Source organism: Psittacula echo, assembly GCF_963264785.1.
Source record: "Psittacula echo genome assembly, chromosome: 3".
In the NCBI taxonomy this organism is placed as follows: Eukaryota; Metazoa; Chordata; class Aves; order Psittaciformes; family Psittacidae; genus Psittacula; species Psittacula echo.
The window spans coordinates 114827439-114852242 of record NC_137736.1 but is presented as its reverse complement, the minus strand read 5'-3'; the positions used below and the strand labels follow the sequence as shown (position 1 = coordinate 114852242).

Sequence of the window (24804 nt, the reverse complement as noted above, 5' to 3'; positions counted from 1 at the left end):
GAATAAAGAAACACATACTTCTATTCTTACATTCACCCCAAAACTCTTCGCTGGAAAGATAAAACCCAGGCAAAAATGAATTTTTTTTCCCGAAGATAAATGTTGAATTTATAAAAAGGAAAAAAAAAACATGTTACTTTTGAAATCTGTTTAAATGCTTCTTAGAATTTATATGTTCTAATTAAAATTAAGTGCAGTCATGGAATGAAGTTTTCTTTGCCCACATGTATATCAGTCAGAATTTTTGCTCCAAGTTTCACTTTTTTAAGTGTTATGATGTTATGGAGAGTGACTGTATGAGCAGAGAGGGAGCCCTTTGTGACAAAAGAGTACATAGAGGGAGAAAAGGAAACCCAATAGCTATGAAAATATGTACCTCAATCATGCATTTAACTCTATTCCTGCTACATCTACCTATTGCTTTGCTACCTTATGCTCAAAGGTGTGTGAATCTGTAAATCCAAAGGCCATTTAGGTTGTGAAGAGAAAATACAGGCTAGAAATACCCCAACTAATGAAAAAGGTTGCTAATACCCATCAGTCATAGTATTGTGATTTGCAAGTATGCGGTTACAGAGGAAAACCTGTGCTATGACTATGTTATCAAGACAGAGGATAGGGAATGACAGTTGTGTACTAAGGAGAACAATTCTGCAGCCAGGCTGGGAAAAACAGCTGCCCACTAGTTCTGAATGCTCTGGTTCATGATGAGATCAAATTCAACATATAAAATGAAACTAGATATGCTTTGTGTCATATAGTAGAATTATCAGAAAATGAAAATAATAAAAAGAATGAAATATACAGAGGAACAATTTAGCAGCTCTTTGAAACGTCATGATTTTATGGCACCACTGGATAACTTTTATGGTTTTTTAGTTGCACATTGAACCGTCACATCTTCCAGAATCATATTAGCATATTCATTTACAAAGGAAACAATTACTTCTCAGCATGCTCCTTTTGTGCATACCAAAAACATAAAAAATAAAACAATAGCATCAAGTATGCAATTGGATTATATTTTTAGGACAATTAGTAGACAACAAGTGAGCAGGGACTGCTGCAAGCTGCTTCTGAGGATTTCATGGGACCCTTTGATATAATTTAAGAATCAAGTAATTCAGTGCAGCGGAGCACATATGGAGCATGCCACACATTGCCTTGACTGTAATGAGAACAATAAGGGAGCAGATGTTTTTGATCTTGGGTTTGGGAGTGAGATTCAGTCACTCTTACTCTGTTTTCCTCTACTAGAAGAGATACAAGCGATTCTTCTTCTCCTGTTTCCAGCTTCTGACAACTGTCTGGTCAGGGACTCTGAAGCAGACGATTCTCTGCTTAGGAATGATAGACACCTCCTTCACTTTCTTTATCATGCATGCAGAGATATAAGCTAGAAGCAGTTAGTCACCTGTCATGCCTTTTCATATCTTCTCACGTCTTTGATTGGTGACCTGTCAAAAGCCAGCTAGATTCAAAGATTTATTTTTACACTCAGTTCTTCATGTGTAAGTACATTATCAATTATCTGATGTTTGAAGCAGAGACTTCATTGTGACAGATCTGGACTTCTATTCATACCAAGAAGAATTTTACATTCTTTTAGCAATGAAGACCTTTTAGCTATTTATTCTTTACTAACTAAAACCCCCACAACCCAACTCTTAATACCATTAATCAATTTCATTTGTCATAGTCTTTGCTATAAAAATCAATATGTCTACAGTGCGCAAAAACCAGAAGATGGCTTTTAAACATACATTTTTATTCCTGCATATGAATGCTCAGCTCCTCACCGAGTCATACAAAGTGTTCCAAAATTATAAGATTCTACGTATAGCTGTCTGATCAGCTGCTGCATTAAAGGTCTGCTTTTAAACAGATTATTACATGAAATTTAGCTACTAATGATCACATACATACCTGCCAACTGTCTACCTTTAAAAAAGACTAGTTGTTTTATTGTGTAATTTATGTTTCTGATGAATGCTAAGAATCTCATGGGTTCTGTGCTTTAAAACATTGCAAACATTTTCAAATGGATTTCAGCTCAAGACACTTTGACAAAAATATATGCAAATACCTTACCACATGCCCAGTCATTCCTAGCTGAATAAATAATGATTTCCTAGTAAAATGAGAAAACTGCATGAAACAAAGTCTGTGATGACTGACCTGCTTTCCTAAATTTAAATAGCTTAGATCTTGAAAAATTACTAAATACGCTATTGTGACTACCAAGCAATTGTGACTACTGCCTTAAATGCAGTAATAATTGATGCATGAATAGATAGTACTGTAATTTAATCCACTGGACTTTATTAAGTCAGGAATATTTCTATTCCTTGTCATGATACTGCTCACTTCCTTGTGTCATTACAGCATTTCCTTTAAAGTTATAGAATTTTGTTAATTTTATGACTTTTGGTTTTGGCTGTTTATTTAAATGTGCTTTGTTCTCAGAGTAAACTAAACTTTCTAAAGGCCATAATTTAAGCTTTTTAATTGGTTAGGTTTTTGCACATCAGCTAGAGACTTACAGTTTATACCCTCTGTATACAGTATAGTATTTTTTTCTTGCAGCCTACCCACATTGGGTGGAGAAACTTAATGATACTCAATTAGACAGTGGAGATCAGCTCCGATGGGAATGTAAAGCCACCGGAAAGCCAAGGCCCACATATCATTGGCTGAAAAATGGAATTCCTCTCTGGCCACAGGTACATTAGACGAGGAGTCACCAGTGTGTTGCATGTTTCTCCTTTTATTCAGATAAAGCCTGTTAAAGAAAGTAATGAAAAGCACTTTAGAAATTACTGTTTTCTGTGTTTGTTAGTTTCTTAAGTGTTAGTATAGAGACAACGTTTCTATGCATGTCTCCTCTGAACCATCTCAAGTGATGTAAAATTGCATTCATCAGTAATTCTCTGTAGTTCAGAAATCTTTGGGAGGTGGAACCTTCTGAGTTGTGTCTGAAGCAGAATCTGCCGTTGTACCATAATGCACATCTAAGCAATCTTCAGTGTGTGTGTTTGTTTCTTCCTTTCTTTCCTTTAGGTAGTGGTATTATACTATTTTCTTTTTCAGAAAATGGTACTATGTTTTCTTCTTTTTTTTTTTTAATAAAAAGATAGTAACAACTCAAAAAAGTGCTTTTTTTTTGCTTCACATTCCTTCATATTTCTCCCAATGTAGGTTACGTTACATTGTTATGTTATGTTACATCATGACGTGTCATGTCATGTCATGTCATGTTATTATGAGTTTTACCGCATTTTGCTTGTGCATAATCCTACTTCTCAAAACACTAGCAAGCTAATATAAAAGGTACAATGACTTTCTTATTTTCATCTGTTTCCAACTCCATTAATTCCCTGTAAGTAACAGGACTTATCATCAAGACCATTCAAATGCTCCATATAAAACTCCTAGAATGTGAGGTCTTTAACTACAGTCAACTACTGGTGTATTTTAGAATTAGGTCTAAATAAAATTCTCATTTCTTTTTAAAAGACCATGCATGACGTGGCCTGTCTTTTATTTAATTTTGTTCATTTTTCTCTCACTGAATTGTCAGTAGGTCAGCCCACATCATGTGAGTTTTTGCCTAACACCTTTACATTTTTATAGTGTCAAATTATTTAGAGTAGATAAAAGCTTTCTAAATTTATTTATTTTTCCAGATTAAAATAAGGCTGTTCAATTCTGGGAGACAATGTCTTTGTTTGGAAATGAATTCACAGAAAGGATTTATGAATATAAAAGATGCAATGATTTCTTTTTCAGTGAATGCCACTTCCATCTGTGAACAGCAACTGATTATGCAAACAATGAGAAAGGAAACATAAACACAGCTTACTTTTCAAGCTGTGAGGCATTGAAAATAAGGTTATATGTCTTCATCCATTTCTGCCTCCTTAGATGGAGTTATTAGTCCTGAACTTGAAGCAATTTAAATATCTGTTCATTTTGGTTTTCTGATTTTTCAAAGAGTTGCACCAGGCTCTGAAATTTCAAATTAAATTTCAGTTTAAACGGGGGGCTTACAACAGGGAGAATTTGTTTTCACAGTTTCCTCTGCATTCCCATACACTTTATTCTTTATCAATTTTTAATTAAACCTCCAACAATTGCAATGAAATCTAGAGATATTTTATAGCAGTTCAAATTATACAGCTCATGAAGTATACATTTCCTTAAACAGCTTTCAATGCCCTTCTCTTCCAGCTGTGGTAATTGTTTTCTACTAGTGGAATTTTCAAATAATGAATTTGCACTAATGATGAAGACAACTAGTCCCTTTCACTCTTATTCATGCAATCTTGCACATATACATATATGAACGTAATACGGTGACTGAAACCAAACATTTGCTAGAGATGTGAAGATCATCAGATATGTTACACCCACAACTGACTTCTTGCCTCATTAAAGTTTACAGGATGAACTGCTTTTAAAAATCATGTAAGGTTAATAGCAGACTAACAAGCAAACAGATAGAAGTGAGCCTTGGAGATAGTGAATTTGCACTGAAAAATGTTTATCTTTAAATATTTTTTGTATTTTTCTTCTGCCTTCCCCCATCTCCTTTATCCTTGTCATTCCTTATATAACAAAAAAAAAAAAAAAAAAAAGGAATCCCAAGGAAATTTGTTGCTCAGTTTTATTTTAGCTTAATAATGTCTTTTGTCCCTTTGCCTGAAGCTAATAGCACAGCAAATTTCCAGTGTGTGTTTGCTTTTACAAACTTTTTTTATTATTATTATTCCATTACAGAACAGGATTGAGATGGTTAACGGTGTTCTGGTGATCCACAGTGTGAATGTCTCAGATGCTGGAATGTATCAGTGCTTAGCAGAAAATAAGTATGGTACCATTTATGCCAGTGCCGAGCTGAAGATTTTAGGTAAGTATTATTGAAATAGAGCAGACCATTATTTCTTTTCCCTTTGAAAATTACACTTGTTCTTGGTCTGTTTTAATAAGGAACAGCTTCTGCCAGTCCAAATGGAGCAGAGCAATGAAAGTGGGCTCATTTTTACTTTTATTTGTGTATCAGTGGGTCCTTTGTTGCTCGAGAGCACACAGATCCTTCTATTAACTGATTTTTTTTTTTTTTTTTTCCATAAATTATTGACTTGGTTACATTTTGTGACAAATTCTCATATAAGGCATTCCAGTTCAAATAAATGAAAAAATAGTTTTTAACCCCTCAAAAATAAGCGAAGAGAGGAAACTTAGAGAAAGTAAATGTATTTTAGTCTCTGTTAAAATTAAATTATTATTTCTACCAAGGCTGTTATTCAAAGGTAATTAAGTATGATCTCAGTTTTAAAGGGTTAAAAATTTCCTATGAAGTCATGAGAACTGATTGGATACTGGAAATTACATACTTTAGCTAATATCATCCATCATAAAGCAAATGCACTACATAGTGTTACCCGGAAATATAGTTAAAATTTTGTGATTAAAAAATTAAAGTGGGGGTTAACGAAGAAAACTTGAAGCATGTCTTTTGAACACTAGTTTTTCTTAAAACAAACTATGGTAACACGCAATTAGACAGTAGTGATAAGAGGGCATCCCCAGGGATAAGTGAGGCAGACTTGTAAGAGTCTCATGATCTTTGTTAAAGTGCTGTATAGCTGGAAGACACGTATCTGTCAGAGTAATTCAGTGGCCAAATCATAGATTAGAGGTCTGTGCACTGTTCAAACCTTGCGTATTTCAAAACCTGCATCTAGAATCATTCATGTAAACTCCCAAATGAATGAGAAATCTGAAGTTACTGAAGAAGAGCCAATATTTGGTTATTCTGAAGAATAATCTGTCTAGAAGATTTCCATTATTTACTAGCTGGACAACTTAAGAATTTCACTGATAGCTCTTCAAAATATTTCTGTCTAGCCATAAATTAAAACCCACAGACAGTGGTTGCTCTCTGTCCATCACTTCCTTTGGCATTTGTGATTCAGTCAGCAAATAGGTCCTTGTTGGTTACAAGATTTTCTTGTTAGTTTTTTTTATATCTATTATAAAACAGGTATACCTATTATATGAGGTAGTTGTGCACTTTCTCTGTTATTGGAAATGGACATTATATGTTGCTGCAGTAAAATCAGCCTTTGGTTTTGTCACTTGTGAAATTGTACCCCTGTTAAATTTAACCATTCTGTTGTATTAAAGAAGCAGTTCTGTTTGATTTTCTGGATTATTAAAGGGAAAATAACAAAATAAACTGTCCATATAAATAGCTTTGGTATGAAAATTACCCAGAGTAACAATAGAAAATTTCTAAATATTTGAGGCAATGGGGTGTAATATGTTCCTATATCTGTAGCTGAGGTAGTTACAGAGGGGGCTTTGATTTTGCAAAAACTGGTCTAAGAAAAACACAGACAAATGAGATTACTTGAGAACAACAGTCCTTTCTTCATGTGAAATCACAGTAATTAGTGTCATTTTGGGATGTGTGTGTTACGTATTGTAATTTTATTGTACATTTATCATGTATTGTGATCAGTGGGACTTCTTGAAAAGTGAAATGCTAAGAACAAGACATAGTTAAATATCTTCTATTGTGTTCTCACTTTTCAATTGAAAGTATTCAGAAAAATACTGTGCAATAAAAAAAACCAATAAAATTTCTTTAAGTAATAGTTTTTGTAAGAGTTAATTCTAAAGGGTGCATTTGGTATAGTTGTGGAATGTAAACTTTTCATTTTGAACTAGTTACTTCTAAGAAGTTGTCCATGAAATCCAAAGATTTGGAAAAAGATGTAGCTAAATCAGCTATAGTATTTAATTTCTAAAGTTGTTCAATTTCATAAGCAATCTTACTTTGGTTTTGATGTAAGGGACATCTCAGTAATTCATAACTGGATTAAGTTATAGACCTGCCACCTAGTCTTGGCTCCTGCTTGTTTTTAAATATTTTGTAAAATTCCATCAAATCCACAGTGTAATAATTTCCTCCAAACCAAAGTTATTATTCTAATCTTCTATTCAAATTTGATGAAACAGGAAACTGTGATTGTTCTGTGTAGCTAACACACTTCTTTCTAACAGCTTCAGCTCCCACTTTCCCAATAAATCAAATGAGGAAAACAATAATTATTACCAAGGGCCAAGAAGTTCTCATTGAGTGCAAGCCACAAGCCTCTCCAAAGCCAACTATCACTTGGAAGAAAGGAGACAAAGCATTAAGGGAGAGTAAGAGGTCAGATGCCTGTTCAGTAAACTAAATACTGTGTTTGCGTGTTTGATTCTGTGGCAGGATATGAAAACACAATTGACAAGAACATGCATACGTTAGCATGGGTATGAAATAATTATTCTGTCAAGCTGATTTGTCTGACAGTAGTGACTTTATTATTTCCACAATATTGAAATGAAAAATCTTAAAATTCTTTGGAGATGCAGAGAGATGAAAACTGTTATTATTTTGGTTTTTTTCTCTATTTTCTGTTTCTCATTTCAAAAATGCTTCAGTTACATGTACACTATGAAAAGCATAGAGGCTGGACTAGTCCGGTCCGCATAAAATATCAAATGTGCTTATAAATTTGAAATAATTTTAATAAGGCACATTTGCAGCTTGATCACAATGGAAGTCTGTCTAAGAATAGCTTTAAAATGATTGAGAGAAGAAAAATACGATTTCATTATAGGATTTAATTATAAAAGTAATTTCTGTACTCAGCAGCACATCTGTTTAACAGGATATGTTTAATTAAATAAGGTCCGTCCGGCTCTGTACATTAAACTTACTCTAAGCACTGCAGGTTAAATGCCAGCTGTAATTGCACTTTACAAGATTGCATGTCTGTACACTAGACTAGTTTTGCCACCCTGCACATGGTCTTTAAGTACACAGAGCAGTCTTCTTTCTGGTAATGTATGTGACTGAACCACTTAAAGTGACTTGTATGGCATTAGTCAGAAAGATAAAAGCAAGTCCTGTTTGTTCATTTGTGCAATACAGATGCAAGAAGTAGAGTGCATCTATACTTGTTAGCTGCTAAAACCATTTCATTCAGGTGAGTTTTATTTTCACCTAATGGCTTTTTTTTTTTTGTTCTGAGAAGGAAAAATGGGTAACATTTCATGCCACATTGGGTTGAGAGAGAGTAGGGCAGAGCAAAATAGCACTATGTACAACATTTTACTAACAGGTATGAGTTGTATAGTACATATTGACAAGGTGACAGAATGATATTACAAAGATTCTGATAATATCAAATATTGTAAGACTGATGTCTATTTTGTGGCTACACAGTTAACTGTTTTCACTTCATGACCTTTGCTTCTCCAATCACCACATGCAAAACACATTTTAATCCAAGACCAGTAAGGCATTTTGATCATTACTTAGTGTCTGTCCAAACATAACCTAACTCTGAATTTAAAATCTCATAAAAATAAAATCTCGTGCCACATTTTTGGTTTTTGCAGCTTTTTAATCTTGTTTATTTTGACAGAGGCTGGAACAGGAAATGATGAAATATGGAAGATAAAAAGCTGGCTGAACTGTTTCAAATATTTGAAAGATTTGGGTTGTATTCAACTTAATTTTTAGTCAGATGTTCAGGGAGTATCTTGTGTCATTCAGAGCAGTTCCTCTGCATCTACTGTTTACAGAGGTGGGGGGGGAAGGGATTATCAGTTTCAGTGTAACTCAGTTTTACCTCTACATACAGTGCACTCTAAACAAATGACATTTAAAATATAATTTGTTTGAAGAGGAAATGAGGAAGCCTACTGTGATTTTGGGAAATGAAATGTAAACCAATGGAGGTAGTATGTAGGTTTCCATGCTTTGGTCATTCTGGCAAGGAAACATAGGAAAGGAACTCTGTAAAACATTTTTAAAAAGGAATAATGTGACATGATGAGCACATGTAAATACTTTTAAAATAGACGTTCTTCATAGACTGCTGATAAAAATCCCAGCAAAAAACAATAAGGAGCTGTCATGTAATGAGTTTGCATAGAATGTTAACCATCAGAGATTTAGGAAAAAAAAAAAGTTAAAAAAGGCATTTTGAATAAATAAAAAGGAAGGGCAAGGATAGAACAGCAGGATGTATCTTTTTATTTTCTGCCACAGCTTATTCCACTTCTAGAATGCTTGTACCAAGTGCATGTTATGTTTTATTTTTGCTAAGTCTGCCAGCCCAGAAAAGGAATTTGCTTCATTTATCCATATCTTTTAGAAAAGGGTCAATACAAAACAGATCTTCCCCTCTACAGAGAAGAAGAAACTCCATTTGACTAAGTGGGTCTGCTATCATCTACCTCTTTCAAGCTGTTTTGCCTCCTTAGGCGTTCTTCCAACCAAAAGCTGGTTGACAGAAGTACCTCAAGTGAATTTCCATTTGTTACTGAGCAGAAGGCTGAGTTCGGTACAGTTTTCACTGCAGTCAGACCTTGACTCTAGCATCTGGAATATGATGCAGTCTGAAAGCCTCAGATGTTTCAGATTAATTCAAAAGCCTAAAGGCACTTGGCAACATAATTGTGAAAGTAGTCTTCATGAGCTCCATCTCTTGGTCTGCTTTTACCTTTGAACAAATTATCCAACTCAAGGTCTTCATATTCACAGTCTGTCTATGCTAGGTTTGCTCTCCCTGATGGACAGTCATTATTCTAAGCAGTCAGATAATTTGATTTCACTTGGAATATTATAACAATATATATCTATAACCTGTATATCATAACAGCTCTTTTGAACTACATTCTGAATGAGTGGTAAGTCTATAAAATAGAGCAAAAAAAGTTGGATATTCACAACTATTGGCTGTCAAAAAGTATCATTCTGAGTGTTACAGTCTCATAAATGTTTTAAATTTGATGAGATTACTCCTACAGAAGCATACTTATTTAATAAAGATTCCAAGGAATTCACAATTCATTCTAGCAACTAGATGTAAAGATCAAGACCCACTGCAAAAGCCATGTTTTAATTAAATAAAATATATGCTATTGGAGAACTAATATGCAGATGATTAAAACTTCCAAAGAACAAGACATAGTCTGTGAAGCTTACTGATATAGGACATTTAGTGATCACTATCAGTATTTGAAAGGAACTACATGTAAAATTCAAATCTTTTTCATATATTGTTATTTCAGTGTGTTGTTAATGCATTTAAACAAATGTAAGTTCATCCGTATTTTCACCTGAAAGTTAAGAGGGAAAAAAAGCTATTGTTATACTAATATTCTAATTGGAATTAGAACACATCTGAGCACAACAGCAATGGGAATTGTGTAGGTACAAAACTGTATTTAAGCTGCATATTTCATTAGTCATCTCACAATAATTAAAATTAACTATCTTTACTAAACACTTTTCCCTGGACTATAGTATCTCAAAGACTTATAGATGACTGTGAGCCATTTGTGGAAGCCTGCAATAAACTATACTCTGGTTATTGACTAGAACATCAAGGGTTTTAGTCCATAAGAATTTTGTAAGTAACTTTTGAATCTTTTAGCTTATAAATAGTCTTTATTTTATAGAAAGGTGGATTAGATTGGAATCCAAGGCTGAAAAAATAAGTCCATGTTTTGTAATAAAATGTTTTGGTGGAACTTTGATTTAGGTCCTAAATAGGAAGACTTGGGCCCTTGGGCAAGAGTATGGTGATCAACAAACATTTTTGTGAGATTTCTGAAATATTCCAATCAGATACTTCTTAATTTGTAATCAACCACTCATTTACTATATTAGCATCAACTTCTAAACAAGACCCAGGCCCAGACAATTCAGATCAGAAAGTGAGTCAGGAGTCTTCAATTAAATATTTAATTGAACTTATATAATATCAAGCTAAAAGAAGTCAACAAAAGTGATAGTTAATATTGTTATTATTTTATTTAGACAGTAAACTTTATAATACGTGGTAGATTAAACTGGAGTCTGCTGTCAGTTACATCGATATAAATAATGAGCAATGCTAATAAAGTCAATGATTAAATTCTAGACAAACATTTTTTTAAAAATTATTTTAGTCCGTGTTTTCAGGCTTCCATAAATGCAGGTATTTTCTAATCATTTACTAACGCACAATTTTTTGTGAGCCATTAGTCCATCAGCTGTAATCTCTGTTTTCATTGCTTTCTTAAAGTCGCCTGCATTTCTTGTATAGATTATCCAATAGTAGTGACTAAAGCCGATGTTTAAACAGATATGCTTGAAGAGTCATAGCTATTAAAAAGCATGATAAGTCTTTACTTATTTGTTTTTGTTCTTTCTTCTGCATCTAAAATATTTTCTCATTAAAATTATATTGAATTTATTGAATTAGCCCATTATTTCCATATCCATTAATTATAGTTAAAATAAATCAATCAAAAGCACTCTAGCAGTGCAAAGAGTTCTATTCAGTCCTTGGTTTTTCTTCTCCATTCAGACAACCAAGAAAAAAACAAAAAAAGCACAATTAAACCAACAAATAGGTAACTGAGGGCACAGGGTTTTTATAGTGCTAATTTTGTACTGCTTTATTTTGCTTTTGTTCTTTTTCCTTTTGAAGCTTATCTAATAATAATACCTATTTTATCAACATTTCTTGTAAATCTGAATTTGTGTGCAGATTAATATGTAGTCTAAAAAAGCCCTAAATTCAGTGATGTCTAAACATACATGTATGCATTGGTAATCTAATTCTGCATTTGTTGACTGCTCCCTTTCCATATGGCACAGTCTAAGCTTTCTCCTTTACATGCCAGAATAAGCTTTGCATAACATTAGCAGTCTCTGAAGGTCAGATTCACAATTAGTCACCATGAGCAGAACAGCAGTGCCAGTCTCTCTGTGTCCATTGTATAACTGCTTATATTCATCCACCTAGGTCAAAAGTTAACTTTTCCTCAGGACCTCAATGTGTTAAACATTTCTGTGAGGAAGATAAATGGTAACAAGACTCCACCTGCCACTTCAATTCAGCCACTTTTCCTGTAAAGCAGTTAGTTTCCTGCATTCCATTTCTGTTTGAAGGGTTCTAGAGGTAAGATGAAGAAAACCTCACAGAATCATAGCATAGTTTGGGTTGGAAGGGACCTTAAAGATCATCCAGTTCCAAACACCCTGACATGGGCAGGAACACCTTCCATTAGATCAGGTTGCTCAAAGCCCTGTCCACCCTGGCCTTGAACACTGCCAGGGATGGGACAGCCACAACTTCTGTGGGCAACCTGTGCCAGTGCCTCACATTCCTCACAGTAAATAACTTCTTCCTTGTATCTAATCTAAATCTACCTACTTAATTTTGGGCAGGTTAATTTTAGATAGTTCGAATAAAATAGCCTGGCCTGGATTTGGCCAGGATACAAACTTTTAAATCCTTATTCCTGTAGTATATGTTGTGGTAGCTTTTTTATTGATTGCCAGTTGGTAAAATCTTTTTATTCCATATGATGTCAAGGAGTCATGGAACAGCTGAGGGTGTCATGGACCTCTGGATACCACCTGGTTCAACCCTGCTATTCATATCAGGTCAGCTAGAACAGCTTGCTCAAGGTTGTGTCCAGTAAAGTTTATAGTGTCTCCAAGGATGGAGATGGAGACACTGCAGCCTACAGAGGAAACCTGTAATTAATTGCAGTTAATCACCCTGACAGTAAAAAAGAAAGATATTCTCATGTTTAAATTGAACTGATGTTTAAATGGATAACCTTTATGTCAGTTATACCTATTGCCTCTTCTGTCACCAGGCACCACTGAGAAGAGTCTGGCTGTGTCTCTTATTCCTTCCCATCAGAGTGTGTATTAGTTGCTCAGTGTGTTGATCAACTGGGAGGCTCTTTATCTATAATAAATATGGCCGTATAATGAAGTAATATCAATATTTCTTCCATGATGTTACATTCTCTGTTCAGGTTTGCCACAAACCTTCTTGGACACTAAAATTCATAAAATGGAGCTGTCATTCATACAAATCTTGCCTGCTGTGTAGTGCTGTGTAACAAAGTTACTGTCTGCTTGACATGTTCTTCATTCATGCACTAATGTGTGCCTGTGCAGCTATAGAAAAGCCTGTAGAAGCTGCACATCGAACAATGAAGCGCTGGATGGTAATAGTATGAGCTCTGACAGTCAGTCTTTAAATATCACAAATCAAAAAAGTTGACACTGAAAATAGGAAGGTAAATATTTGCAAAGCTATCAGGCATTAAAAACATGAAGAAATATTAAAAAGGAAATCATGGTTTTGTAGGCCTGTGGATTTTTGTAGGCCTGTAGGTTTCAAGTCACACACTGACCTATGAAGAACAGGAAGACACTAAATAGTACCCATTAAGTGAGAATCATTGTCTGTAGGTACTAAGTGAAGGATAAATTCACTGGAGGGGACAAAGTGTTCAAGCTGTGTGTAACATAACATATGAGGCAGTGAATTCAGCCTGTGAAGTTTTGCCTTTACCTGTTTGCAACATTTTGTGTTCTTTCAGTTATGTTTCTGTAACATTCAGCACCTGTGAAAGAAGTCAGAGAGAAGAAAGAGATCTGGTATGGGAACTTTACATTCCAAATACTAATATAGGATTGCTATAGTGTTGCTAGACAAAGGCACAGGGAAGCCTGAAACTATTGCCTTTTACCTACCTTCAGGTTAATACTGAAATCTTTGAGCTAAAGTAGTTTTCTTGTATGCCTACATATTTCATCTGCCACACTTTGCTATGCAATTAGTAGAAACACATAGAGCACTTAAATCTAAAAATATCACCATTCAAAAACATAGAAATGGACATGTTTTAATATTCTTGTGGTCTCTCAGACTCCTTCATTTTCAGTTTTGACAGGTTCTTATTACAGTTTTATTCTTCACTCTACTATATTTAAGGATCTGTCAGTGTTTCCATAGTAAGTTCATATTTTAATGGCATTTTAGCTCAGTTGCTAAGAAAAAAAAAAAATCAAAGGAGAAAAGAGAAAAGAAGGGTGTTTCAAAGGAAAAAAAAGGAAAAATATTTGAGTTTGGAGGTGAAATTTTTATTCAGTTTTATAAAATGCTTTGGTTAGTGCGTGTTGGCTTTAAATGGGAACATGTATTTGCATGTAACAGAAGTATGTCTTATATGTTTTTCCATAATCATGGTGGTAACTTTCCATAAGAATTTCAGTTCCATCTAACTTGTATGTAATGCTTCTTTAAACTGAATCCTGTGCAGTGTGAAGGTTGAGATAAGAACAGTTTAGTAACTAAAATAATGTAAAATATAGTGATAATAGAAAGAATACAAACAATAATAATAATAATAATAATAGGAAACAAGAAAAGAAATGAAAGCTCAAAAAACACAAGTGATGCACAATACAACTGCTCGCCACCCACCAACAGATACCCAGCCCAACCCAAGCAGTGATCGGTCCCTTCTGGGTGACTCCCTCTAGTTCAAATACTGGGCATGGCATGCTGTGGTATGGAATACCCCTCTATCTAGTCTGAGTCAGGTGTCCTGTGTCTGCTCCCTCCTGGCTTCTTGTGCCCCTCCACACTGGCAGAGCGTGAGAGACTGAAAAGTCCTTGATCAGGGTTCTGAGCAACGACTAAAACATTGGTGTGTTGTCAGCATTATTCTCAGACTAAAGCCAAAATACAGCACTGCACCAGCTACTAGGAAGAAAAAATAACTGTTACAGCTGAAACCAGGACAAATGATGGTAGATTACTTTGTAACAATTGTGACAATTGTCTGTTGGTCCCTAATTTGCGCCAGGCTCAACTTGCATCTGGCACAAGTTTTTGTGCATCTGTGTGATCAGCCACAATAGCTCAGCCCTTCCACTTTTTGGTGAAAACACTATATTTATTTATTTTCCTGGTAATAAAGAAAGACCTTGAGAAGTAATCCAACTATAGGAGCAGTTTGTTAAGCGTTTGAAGATTTTATTTTGTGATCCCAGTTAAATAACCAAAAAAAATGGCCACATACCAGTTTAATAAATTAGTTTAACAAATAACATTTCCCATAGGCTACTGAATTAATCCTGTGATTATATTCAAGGAAATTGTTATTTACAGGATCCAAAATGGTTTCTCTGAACTGCAACATCTCAGTCTTTCTTCCAAGGAATGGTATTCAGGACAATACTTCCTATTATTTCTCCTTAATACGGTACTTTATATACTGCTATACAGCTATTTAGACACTTGCTGACTCTTTTTAGGGGAATAATGCTAAATACCAATAAAGATGTGTATGTTTAGGTAACATATCGCTGAACTATACATTATTTTGGAAAGTCATTCTATTTACTCATTGGGTTGATATTTGAGGGAGTGTTCTGCCATATCTTGCGAATTTTCAGTTCAAATAGCATTTAATTGTGTAAAAACCAGATACAGGGCTCATTACAATAACCTCCCTGGCTGCCAGCTGCTTTGTCAGTCTCACGTAATTACTCTGTAGTATCCACCAAGCACATGCGGATGTTTTGGACCACTTTATAGTTCAGGAGCTGGGTCCTCCCCTGTATGACTCAGTGTTTTGGTATTTCTATACAGCTGTATTTCTTGCTTGTTTTCTCAGTTACTGAATTGTTAAGTATATATATAGACATATATATATCCCACAATCCTACTGAAAAGAAAAAGCTGAGGAGCTCAACATTTTAAAGTTAACAACCACAAGATATTTTGTCTTCTATATATGCCTTGAATATCTGCTTACACAACACAACTAATTTTCACTTGAGCAAATAGTTCGTGAATTCTGATTCTAACCATGATTTGTTTCTTTGCTGTTATAAATGGCTGCCTGTTTTTGCAGCACACAGGCAGAATATGACAAAACATCAGTTGCCTAAAGGTTTTTCTTTGCTTAAGGCTCTCCAGACTATGACTTTCAGCATAATTTGTCCTTAACAGAAACTTAATCTAAAATTCTTGGGAATTTAAACACTTAACTTCATGCCACCAGCTGATCCCCAGATTCCCAAGTGGCAATTTAATGATCAAAAAAGTAGTGAAGATAGAAACTGACGAGGACATTAAGAAAGAAAACTCCATGACAGAAACTCTTGTCTTCCTGAGAGAGTTCCACAAGTCACTTCTTTTCAATTTTTGCATTAATCATTGTCCAATTTAGCTGTGGCAGGCTCATAATGGGAATTACAGATCTGGTTACAAAGTAGAAAAAGGAAACAATAATAACCTTGACTAAATAGTAAAAACAAATGGCAAGATCATCTCTTCACAAAACAAGATCTTTGTTCAAAAGCAACGCTGTTTTACTAATTGAGCATATTACACAACATGAGTTTTGACAATACAGTGATTTTGGCCATGCTCCTAAACAAGTCTTAGTCTTTATGCATGTCCTTTTGCAGAGAATGTGATTAAAGAAACAGTCTTTCCTGCTTTGTGGACCTTAGGCAAGAGATTTGATTTTTCTCTACCTATGAGTTCAGTCAGGTCTGGTTTCAGGGACAAAATTAAATTGCTGAAACTTCCTTCCCTCATCTCAGGCCTCTTGCTTTATGATGAAAAGATTTAGAGATCTGAAAGACAGTCCTTTATTTCCCAAGGCTGTTTTTTTGTTAGATCATTTCACTTGCCAGTTGGTCAAACAGATGCAGACATGCATGTGCCAGAGCAGCCCAGAAAGGACTGGAGTGGCTGGCCATGGACCAAGAGAGGTTCTTAGAGCAGAGGAGTGTCTAGGACAACACAAAAAGCAAATTTCCGCTTTTCCTGCCTATATGGGTGGTACACCAGTTAGGGCAGATGATTTAGCTGCATGACTAAATTAAAAGTTGCTTTGTAATGCTGCCTGGGATTGCACTGGGATGCAACCAGCTATGTGGTTAAGCAGTTAGTCACTTGCTGGATTTTAGCCTGCATCAAGTAGCTGTCCCCAAGTAGTCCTTAAACCTTTTAGTAGTTTGTGCATGCAAAAAGCCATTCCTGCGAGGCTGTCCACGCACTGCCGGCATGTTTTAAAGTCTAAGAGCTTTTAATAGAATGGAAGCAGTTGTGCTGGCTTCAGTATATTTCTCCTTAATAAATGATAGAGAGGAAGCAAGAATTTCAGAATACTTACAAAAGAGAGCAACATGAATGATCCATCACTGCTTGCAAACTGTAAACCCATTTACCACTGTGAAAGAAATTTTTTCTGATATGATCTAGTTGTATATAACACCAGTTTTGCCATGACAATTCACTAGCACCAGTGAAAATCAAGTTACTCTAATGTTAGTGACTTCCATAGAAGTAGATTTCAGATATGTATGTAGAAGATTCCTGTATTTCTCGTTTTCTTTTCAGTGGCTCTATACAGCTACTGTTCCTAACCCTTGCCCTTCCATTCCACATTCTTCTTGCAAAATCCCTTTTAAAAAATATCTCTATAGTTTCTTTTTTTAAACTTTCACAAATAATAGCTTCCAAGTTAATTAATATTCTATGTTTATCAGATTATTAAAAAATATTTAGTAAAACTACACCAACATTAATATCTGTAGCACTTCACTGGGCCTCATGTAATACTATATTTTTTTTCTACCCCTGCCACCTTATCCTGTCATCTCTGTACAGTCACCAGTATGCTTTTTGTATTATGCTCGTTGGCTATGACCTCTTCGCATATGTTCACAGCAGCCTAAAGGTGGGAATGTGTAACTTAAATTTTACCACAATGACAAACTGTGCTAAAGCAATTGAATAAGGATTAAAAATCTACAGTTACTAGTTAAAAACTCAGGAAGTGTGTTATTTTTATATGTGTGACTTAGGGTCACAATGCATAAAATCCCCTCATTACGTAGTCTAATATTATCTGAAAATGATGATATGGTATAGTACCGGTATAAAAGGTGATATGTATGGTGGAAGTATGCTTATGTAGGAATCAAAAAATGCACCTTCTGAAGCTGCTAAGTGTTTGATGTAGCTTCCGTAAGCTTTCCAGTTTACTAAGTTCTCAAACCACAGAGCAGAAAGACCTTTCAGTTATCCTTTTTTGCTGTTGTTTTTTCGGTAGGAACAACCTCTTTCAATGTTCTCAGGTGTATGTGTTACTGATTCTTTGGCAAGTCAATTATCACTATTCAGAGGAATCTCTCTTAGACTTTTGACTGCTTAGTGTTTATTACTCTTATATTTTTATCATTGTATTTTTGCAATTTCATATCAGTATCCCCTTCCTTTTCCAAATTTTCTTTACCACTCAGTATGTACAGCAGCTACATAGACCTGTGAACCTCCTCTGGTGTAGTTCATTTATCACTACTTGGCCAAGTGACATATACTTAGTGATAATATATTTTTGTATTTTCTTAAAGAAACCCTTTCCCCTGTGGAACATTAACTGGTCATGGTTTTGACTTAGAACTGAAAAGGTTTTCTGTAGCTTGCTGGAATTTTACCATAATCCAAAAACTCATGAGTCTTTACTCAAAACTTCTTGTCTAGTAAAAATCAAAGCATGGCAATCCTCTCCCCAAAAAATGCAAAATTAGGTTCCAGACTAGAAAAAAAATCCCCAAACAACTCTACAAATAATTCCAGCCTATCTTCATAATTCCTTATTCCTCCGCCTACAGAAATGAACATCCTCAAATTTCTCTCACTTATTGACAGGCCTGTTTTTCCTGATACAGTAACACGCAACTTTGAAATATGTTTACTTTTTCATTCCTTTTTTTTTTTTTATCAGCAGCTTTCTAAAGTTTCCTTTCTACATCTTTGGTACCTCTTTGCTGTGAATGGATCCTTACATACCTTACTAACAATGCCAAATCCAAGTCTTTCAGTCATCACTCCAAAGCAAAATGTGAATCCATGAGGAGCTAGTTACTAAAGACTTATTATTAAAACAAAGAAACGAACTGCCTCTCCCCTAAAAATACCAAAACAAAACATCACCTATTTTCATTATCTTTCCATGGAATCACAGAACGGTTTGGTTGGAAGGGACCTTAAGGATCATCTAGTTCCAACCCCCCTGCTGTGGGGGTTTTCTTCATTTTTCTTTTCTTTCTTTAATTTTGTATTGTTTTGTTACAATCTAAATAATAAATATAATTTGGAATTTAAAAACATTCCTTTAAAATCTGTAATAAGTAGCTCTAATTTTCCTTACAAAAAACGGTAACCTACGTTCTTATGGAAAGGTAAACCAAGGTGCCAAAGTCACGTTTTTGTAAGCTGCTAACAGATGTATTTAAAATAGCGTGCTAGTTAACACAGTCAAATACAGAATCTTTTACAACTCAGAAACTGAAAGTGCTTATATTGTAAGTAAAATTTTCAAAAAATAAAGCTAAAAAAATACTAACATTGATGTACTTTTAATTTACCTTAGACCTTAACTGATTCAGGAGAAGCAAAGCTAAATGGTTCAGATTCTATAACTGACATTGTTGTAGCCGCAGACAAATCTTTCTCAGCCTATCTCCTTATTCTGGTATTTCTCCTCATTCTCATTTCATGCGTCATAAGCTCTGAGCATTCCGTGTTTCAGAGCACACCATGCATTAATTTTGCTCTCACAACCTTTTAATGGGAATACTTACTGCATTTTTTTCTAGGTAAAAACAAGAGAAGTAAAAGACCCTCTGTTCTAAAAGACATTGCCTGGGTTATGTGACAGCAAAGATGCTGGTTTTCACTGTGAGTTCTTGGGTTTAATGGTTATTAGCCATAAACTGCACCATATACTTTATCTCTGTACTGAAGATCCTTCAGATGAAAAGTAGTATTTCTGGGGACTTAAAATTCCTAGTACTTCAAGAACTACATGCAGCATTCAGGATGGTGTATCTGTTGAAGGTTTTATCATCATATTCCCCTTTGTGGTGATTCTGTCTTGGATCAGTTTTTCAACCTTTCCAAACTCAAGACAGAGTATTATTGTAGTTGTGGTGTTGTGCTTGAAGTTTTCATTCTGTGCCTCTTCTCAGGATCAAGGCCAATATAATGATTCTTTGTTGTCCACTGAATATCCACTCAGGGATATTGTACATACTTCTTGATATTGCATTAATACACGGTGGTTTCTAAACTCTAATGTCAAGTTTAAAGACTCATGATTCAGACTCTTCAATTTAAGCACATGGGTTTTTCCCTTTAAGACATCATTTCTGCCTGTTGTTTGCTTCTGCGTTGTAGCTCAACTGCACTTTCAAGTGACACTCAGATAAAAGCATATATCAGAAAGTATAATCCAGATTTTGTATCAAAGAGAATCCCTCCTGTCTAATACAAACTCCTATAAAAAGAAATACTTGCAACTACAGCAGTCAGTTAATCCTTATTTATTAAAATTCATTTATTCCTTAGCAAGAGGTTGCCTGTCTTTTTGAATGTAATTTCCGTAAGATATTCATCAAAAAAATGTCACTGCAGAAACATAATATTGAAGCAATTCCAACAGGACCCCATAGTGTAGAGAACTGTGTAATAGAACTGACTGTACATAGGTCAGATAATAAAACTGCGAACAGCGTCACTTGCCGATCATGTTCTCAATTTTCTAACCTTTAATTCTGTAATTAATCTATTTTAATTTAGCCCTATCTGTCACTTTTTTTTCTGGGTGTGTATTGATTTTTGTGTGTGTTTTTTTGGTTTTTTGAATTTGAACTCACAGATGGGAGTTATTGTGGCCCTTTTTGTCACAGTTACGTGGCATTTGCATCTTTCATTCAGCTTTGTGAACACATAAAAAGCTTAATTGCCTATATCCAGAAGTCTTGAACTGCCCTCTATCTGTTTGGTGTCAAAGTGTTTGCTTGCAGAAATGACCTAGTGGTGGGTAGCTCTACCTTGCCAGTAGCTCTTCTCCAGGCTGCAGCAGAGAGGAAGTTCTGTTCCCCTTGTCAGCTCATCAGTTTTGTAAATATACAAACAAGGTGTTTCTGGTTATCTCTATGTATCATCTGGTTTCATTTTCAGAGGACCAGTCTTCCATTGCTTTTCGTTCCATGGACATGCTTCTCTTCAAAGCAGGCATGTTCCCTAGTAGTATATGTGGCTAGCTTATTCGTGATGTGCAGTCAGCTGAGAAAATGTGAAAGATAATTTTGGGTATTGTGTCCTACATTCTGAGGGCTCTTTTATTCAGACTAACACACATTTTAATACTTTGAGTCATTGTATTCAACATCAGGGACATCAATTGAGAAAGTACTGTAGTTTAGAAACTTAATTTTGTTTTCCTTTCAAATGACACAAACAGCTGTTCTTTCTCCCTACTTTAATTCCCTATGCAATGCATTATACGGTTTTCAGTGCATAGCAAAACTCCATTTACTTTTCTCTATATTCCCTTTTCCCTCCATCATAGCCTCTTTTCCAATTTCTGTGATAAGTTTCAGTCTGTTTATTTATCCAGTTTAATTTTGGAGCCCTTTCCCACAAGTAAGTTTTAGCCTTTGCTTGAGACACAAATTCCCTATAATTTTTGCACCTTTGAAATAATAAAAATCAGTTTTATGTACATTCAGGTCCTTTGTCCAATTAGTAGCTTCTCAAGGTTTCATCTGTAAACAAGTCACTGAGTTTTTGCTCCCAAGTCCTGTTTCCAGAATGCTGGAGGCAGTAAAAAAGTAATGTTGGAGAAAAAGTCACTTGTCTGTCATGTTCAGGATTAATTGCATTAACCATGATTAGTACTTATTACTAAATCCAAACTGCTGTCTTCAACTGTGACATGATTTTAGGAGGCATTTTCTTGTTTGCCAGTATTTCAAACTTATCTGCTCAAACCCAAATTTGATTCTTCTTGCAACTGCTTCAGACTTACAGGCTCCTTTAATTGATCAAATTGAAAGAAATGACCTCTAAGAAGTTTATTATTTCTAATAAATAATATTTTCAGTACTTAAGCATTATCAGAATGTAATATTTGACAATTAAATTTGTCTCTGTTCAGGGCTTCCAGTAGTTCTTAAATTACTAGTCTGCACTATGTTGTGAGCAGAATAACAAAGGGTCAGATTTTATGACAGCAAGCAGGCTGCAGACAGACAGACTGCCCCATCAGCCCCATCTGGGAAGACCTGGGGTAAGAGAACCACTGGAGGGTAGACTGGAAGAGGATTTGTATGTACTCTGGACCCTCTGGATAATTACTTCAAGATTCTGCTTAACTTTTATGGGGAAACCAAAAGAAAATTAGGCAGATACTTTTGTAAGGTATCAAAACTATACAATTAATTATACTTTAAAGCATCTTTAAAGAAAATATTTGATGACAAAATTGATAACATGTATTGAACTAGCAGAGCTTTCACTTTAGTACAAAATTAACAATTTAATTACAGAAGCAACTGGTGCATTTCTCTGGTAATATTGCAAACAGCAAAGTTTGCATTCACATCTTCACAATGCATATTTCAACTAAACAATGGAGTACAAGATAAAAGAATGTTAAGACTGATCAAGAATAAGTCATCCAATAATAGAAGTGGCTCTTCAGTGAACACAAAGTGCTGGAAAATGTACTCTGGTTTAAAGCTCTTGATTCTGGGCTTCAGAAGCAGTTTCCTTTCTCCTTAAATGTTGAAGATAGGAACTTATTCTAGATTGCAGCTTAATGTTCTTTAGTATGATGTTGAAACCTTGGTAGAAAACAAGAAACACCTGTCATGCTTTTAATGCCCATTATGGAAGTTTAAAAATGTCTCTGCAGCTGCTATCGTTCTCATAGCAAGGTGATTTAAAAAACAAGTATCAATGCCCTGAGTTCTTAACAGCACTCTGTGGAGCTCTGTGGTAGATTGCTCTGCGGCATTATTATCCATGTACTGTTAAGTTGGATTTTGCACTTAGCAAGTGGAGGATTTTGATTAATAGGAAGGATTCTACACAAGGGACTCTGTGGATAGGCATTAAACTTACTGAAGCAACTAAAGGAAGTCTCAAAGAGTCTTGACAAATTACAAGCTGCCATTCTTGTCACATTCTTACAAGTAAACTGACCGTGAGCAAAGAACTGCCATCAGAGAAGGCCAAAGTGAGAAACAGCTAAAGCACTGCAAACTGGCACCTTTTTCATTTTGCAGGAAATGTCACTTCATTAAAAGATTCGTAGGCTGAGCCCAAAACATGATGAAGAAACTGATATGTCTCACTGAATATTATCCAAGCTGATTATTTTTAGTGTTTAAAACTATCCCAGGGGATTTCTGTCCTACATCTATTGAGAGGAAATGTGTTATATTGCAATGTATGAAAATTATTCGAAGCCATGAGAGAAAGATCAAAGAGGGTGCAAACTGAATTCAGGTAAAATCAGGGATCACAAATGTTGAATAGCCACCTTGGGTGTCATTCCATGGGTTCATCAGTTTGTAACCGAAAGGTATTGGAACATAACCTGAACTGATCTATATATAGTCTTTTAAATTTGTCTACTAACATCTGAATTGAGATCAACAATTTCATAAAAGGCTATTTAATAATCCAAACAAAGGCAGAAAATTGAATGGAAAGGGACAAATAAAATTGCATTTATTCTTTCTGAAGAACTTTTTTTTTGTTATAACAATTCAGCTACCAAACATGTGCAAACAACACATTTGATATGAATGTTGTCTTAGCATCCATTGCGCTAGGCAATGCTTGAGCACATGCAGTTCCCAGATGAGAATGCAAGTTGGTACAACGACTGATGATTATGTAAGCAGGTTTTAATCTTTGTAGAAGAAATGCAATTCATTATTTAAATTCCAGAAGTTAAGATGAAAAGCTTATGTTTTCCATACAGAAAAGTTGGCACTTGCAATTTGTCCCAGGACACGTTGCTTGTCATGAGATGCAAACATAGCATAATAAAAGACTTTGAAGTATTATTAGTGGTATTAGTGAGACTGATACTCAATATGACACATGAAAACAGCAGCAATATTTTCTTTGACACATGCTGAAGATCCTCTTTAAATGCTAAACAGTGTTCTTAAAAAAGTGTAGAATTTGATATGCGTTTTTTCAGTGAGATGATGTAGGTGCATTTCTTGATTAAATTTTAATCCAGAAAAAGTATATCTTAATCTAATTTTTAAACCTTCTTCTAGACCCTAATTTTCTACTGCAAGAGAAAAATTACTTCTGTTTGTTTATCAATAGCAGCTTGAAAAACTATAAACTTAATTAAACATCTACTGACTGATCTGATCACCCTGGCATATCTTTGTAGTTTGTGATTTATAGACAAGGAAAGGGTCATGGGAAGCATTTACCACATTAATGTTGATATATGAGAACAGTCATTTTAGTCTGCAACATTTTATTAAAATCTTCAGGTGCAGGTTGTAACTATGGTGCAGGTTTATTATCTATCTGCCTTTATGTGTGTGGGCTCTAAAAACAATAAGAAGCTTTGATTTGGAGGACAAGATCTGAGGCCAAATCAAGCCCTAAGAAACAGATGGTCTGTGAATGGGAGCTGTGTGAAACAAACTAGCAGAAAAATGAGGCTGTAGCTCAAGACCGTGTGGTAGCCAGGATTGAGTCATATAACATTTCTTCTTTCAAACCAGAAACCTAGAAGCAGATGAAAATCGTAAATGCTTTACAGTATACAAAGCCCAAATTGGCCAGTCGTGTCCCCAGTCACAAGGTTTCTAGTATTTTGTGTCTCCACTAAACCAATTCAGTGAGAATGTCTATTAACTGCTGTTTTATAATGGTGAGTTGTTAGTCTTCCCTTCCTCATCTCTTTTACAGATTTCTCACATTCTCACCTGTCATCCCTTTCTTTTACAAGTGTATGTATTTTCAGTTTAAGGTACTTGAAAAGCCAGTTCAAAAGCTGGGCTCTTGATTTGTAGCACAGGTAACT

General features: G+C 35.0%; 1 protein-coding gene across 2 annotated transcripts in view; it reads left to right on the top strand.

The window, feature by feature from the left end:
* Nucleotides 1-24804, top strand: part of CNTN5 (contactin 5) — a gene marked incomplete at both ends in the record, with an annotated part of 355379 nt that overhangs the window by 218119 nt on the left and 112456 nt on the right. For both annotated transcript variants that reach the window (XM_080614312.1, XM_080614311.1), the window contains 3 exons: nucleotides 2587-2723; nucleotides 4780-4909; nucleotides 7072-7222. In XM_080614312.1, the coding sequence (XP_080470438.1) occupies nucleotides 2587-2723; nucleotides 4780-4909; nucleotides 7072-7222 (418 nt within the window). The remainder of the gene's footprint in view (nucleotides 1-2586; nucleotides 2724-4779; nucleotides 4910-7071; nucleotides 7223-24804) is intronic.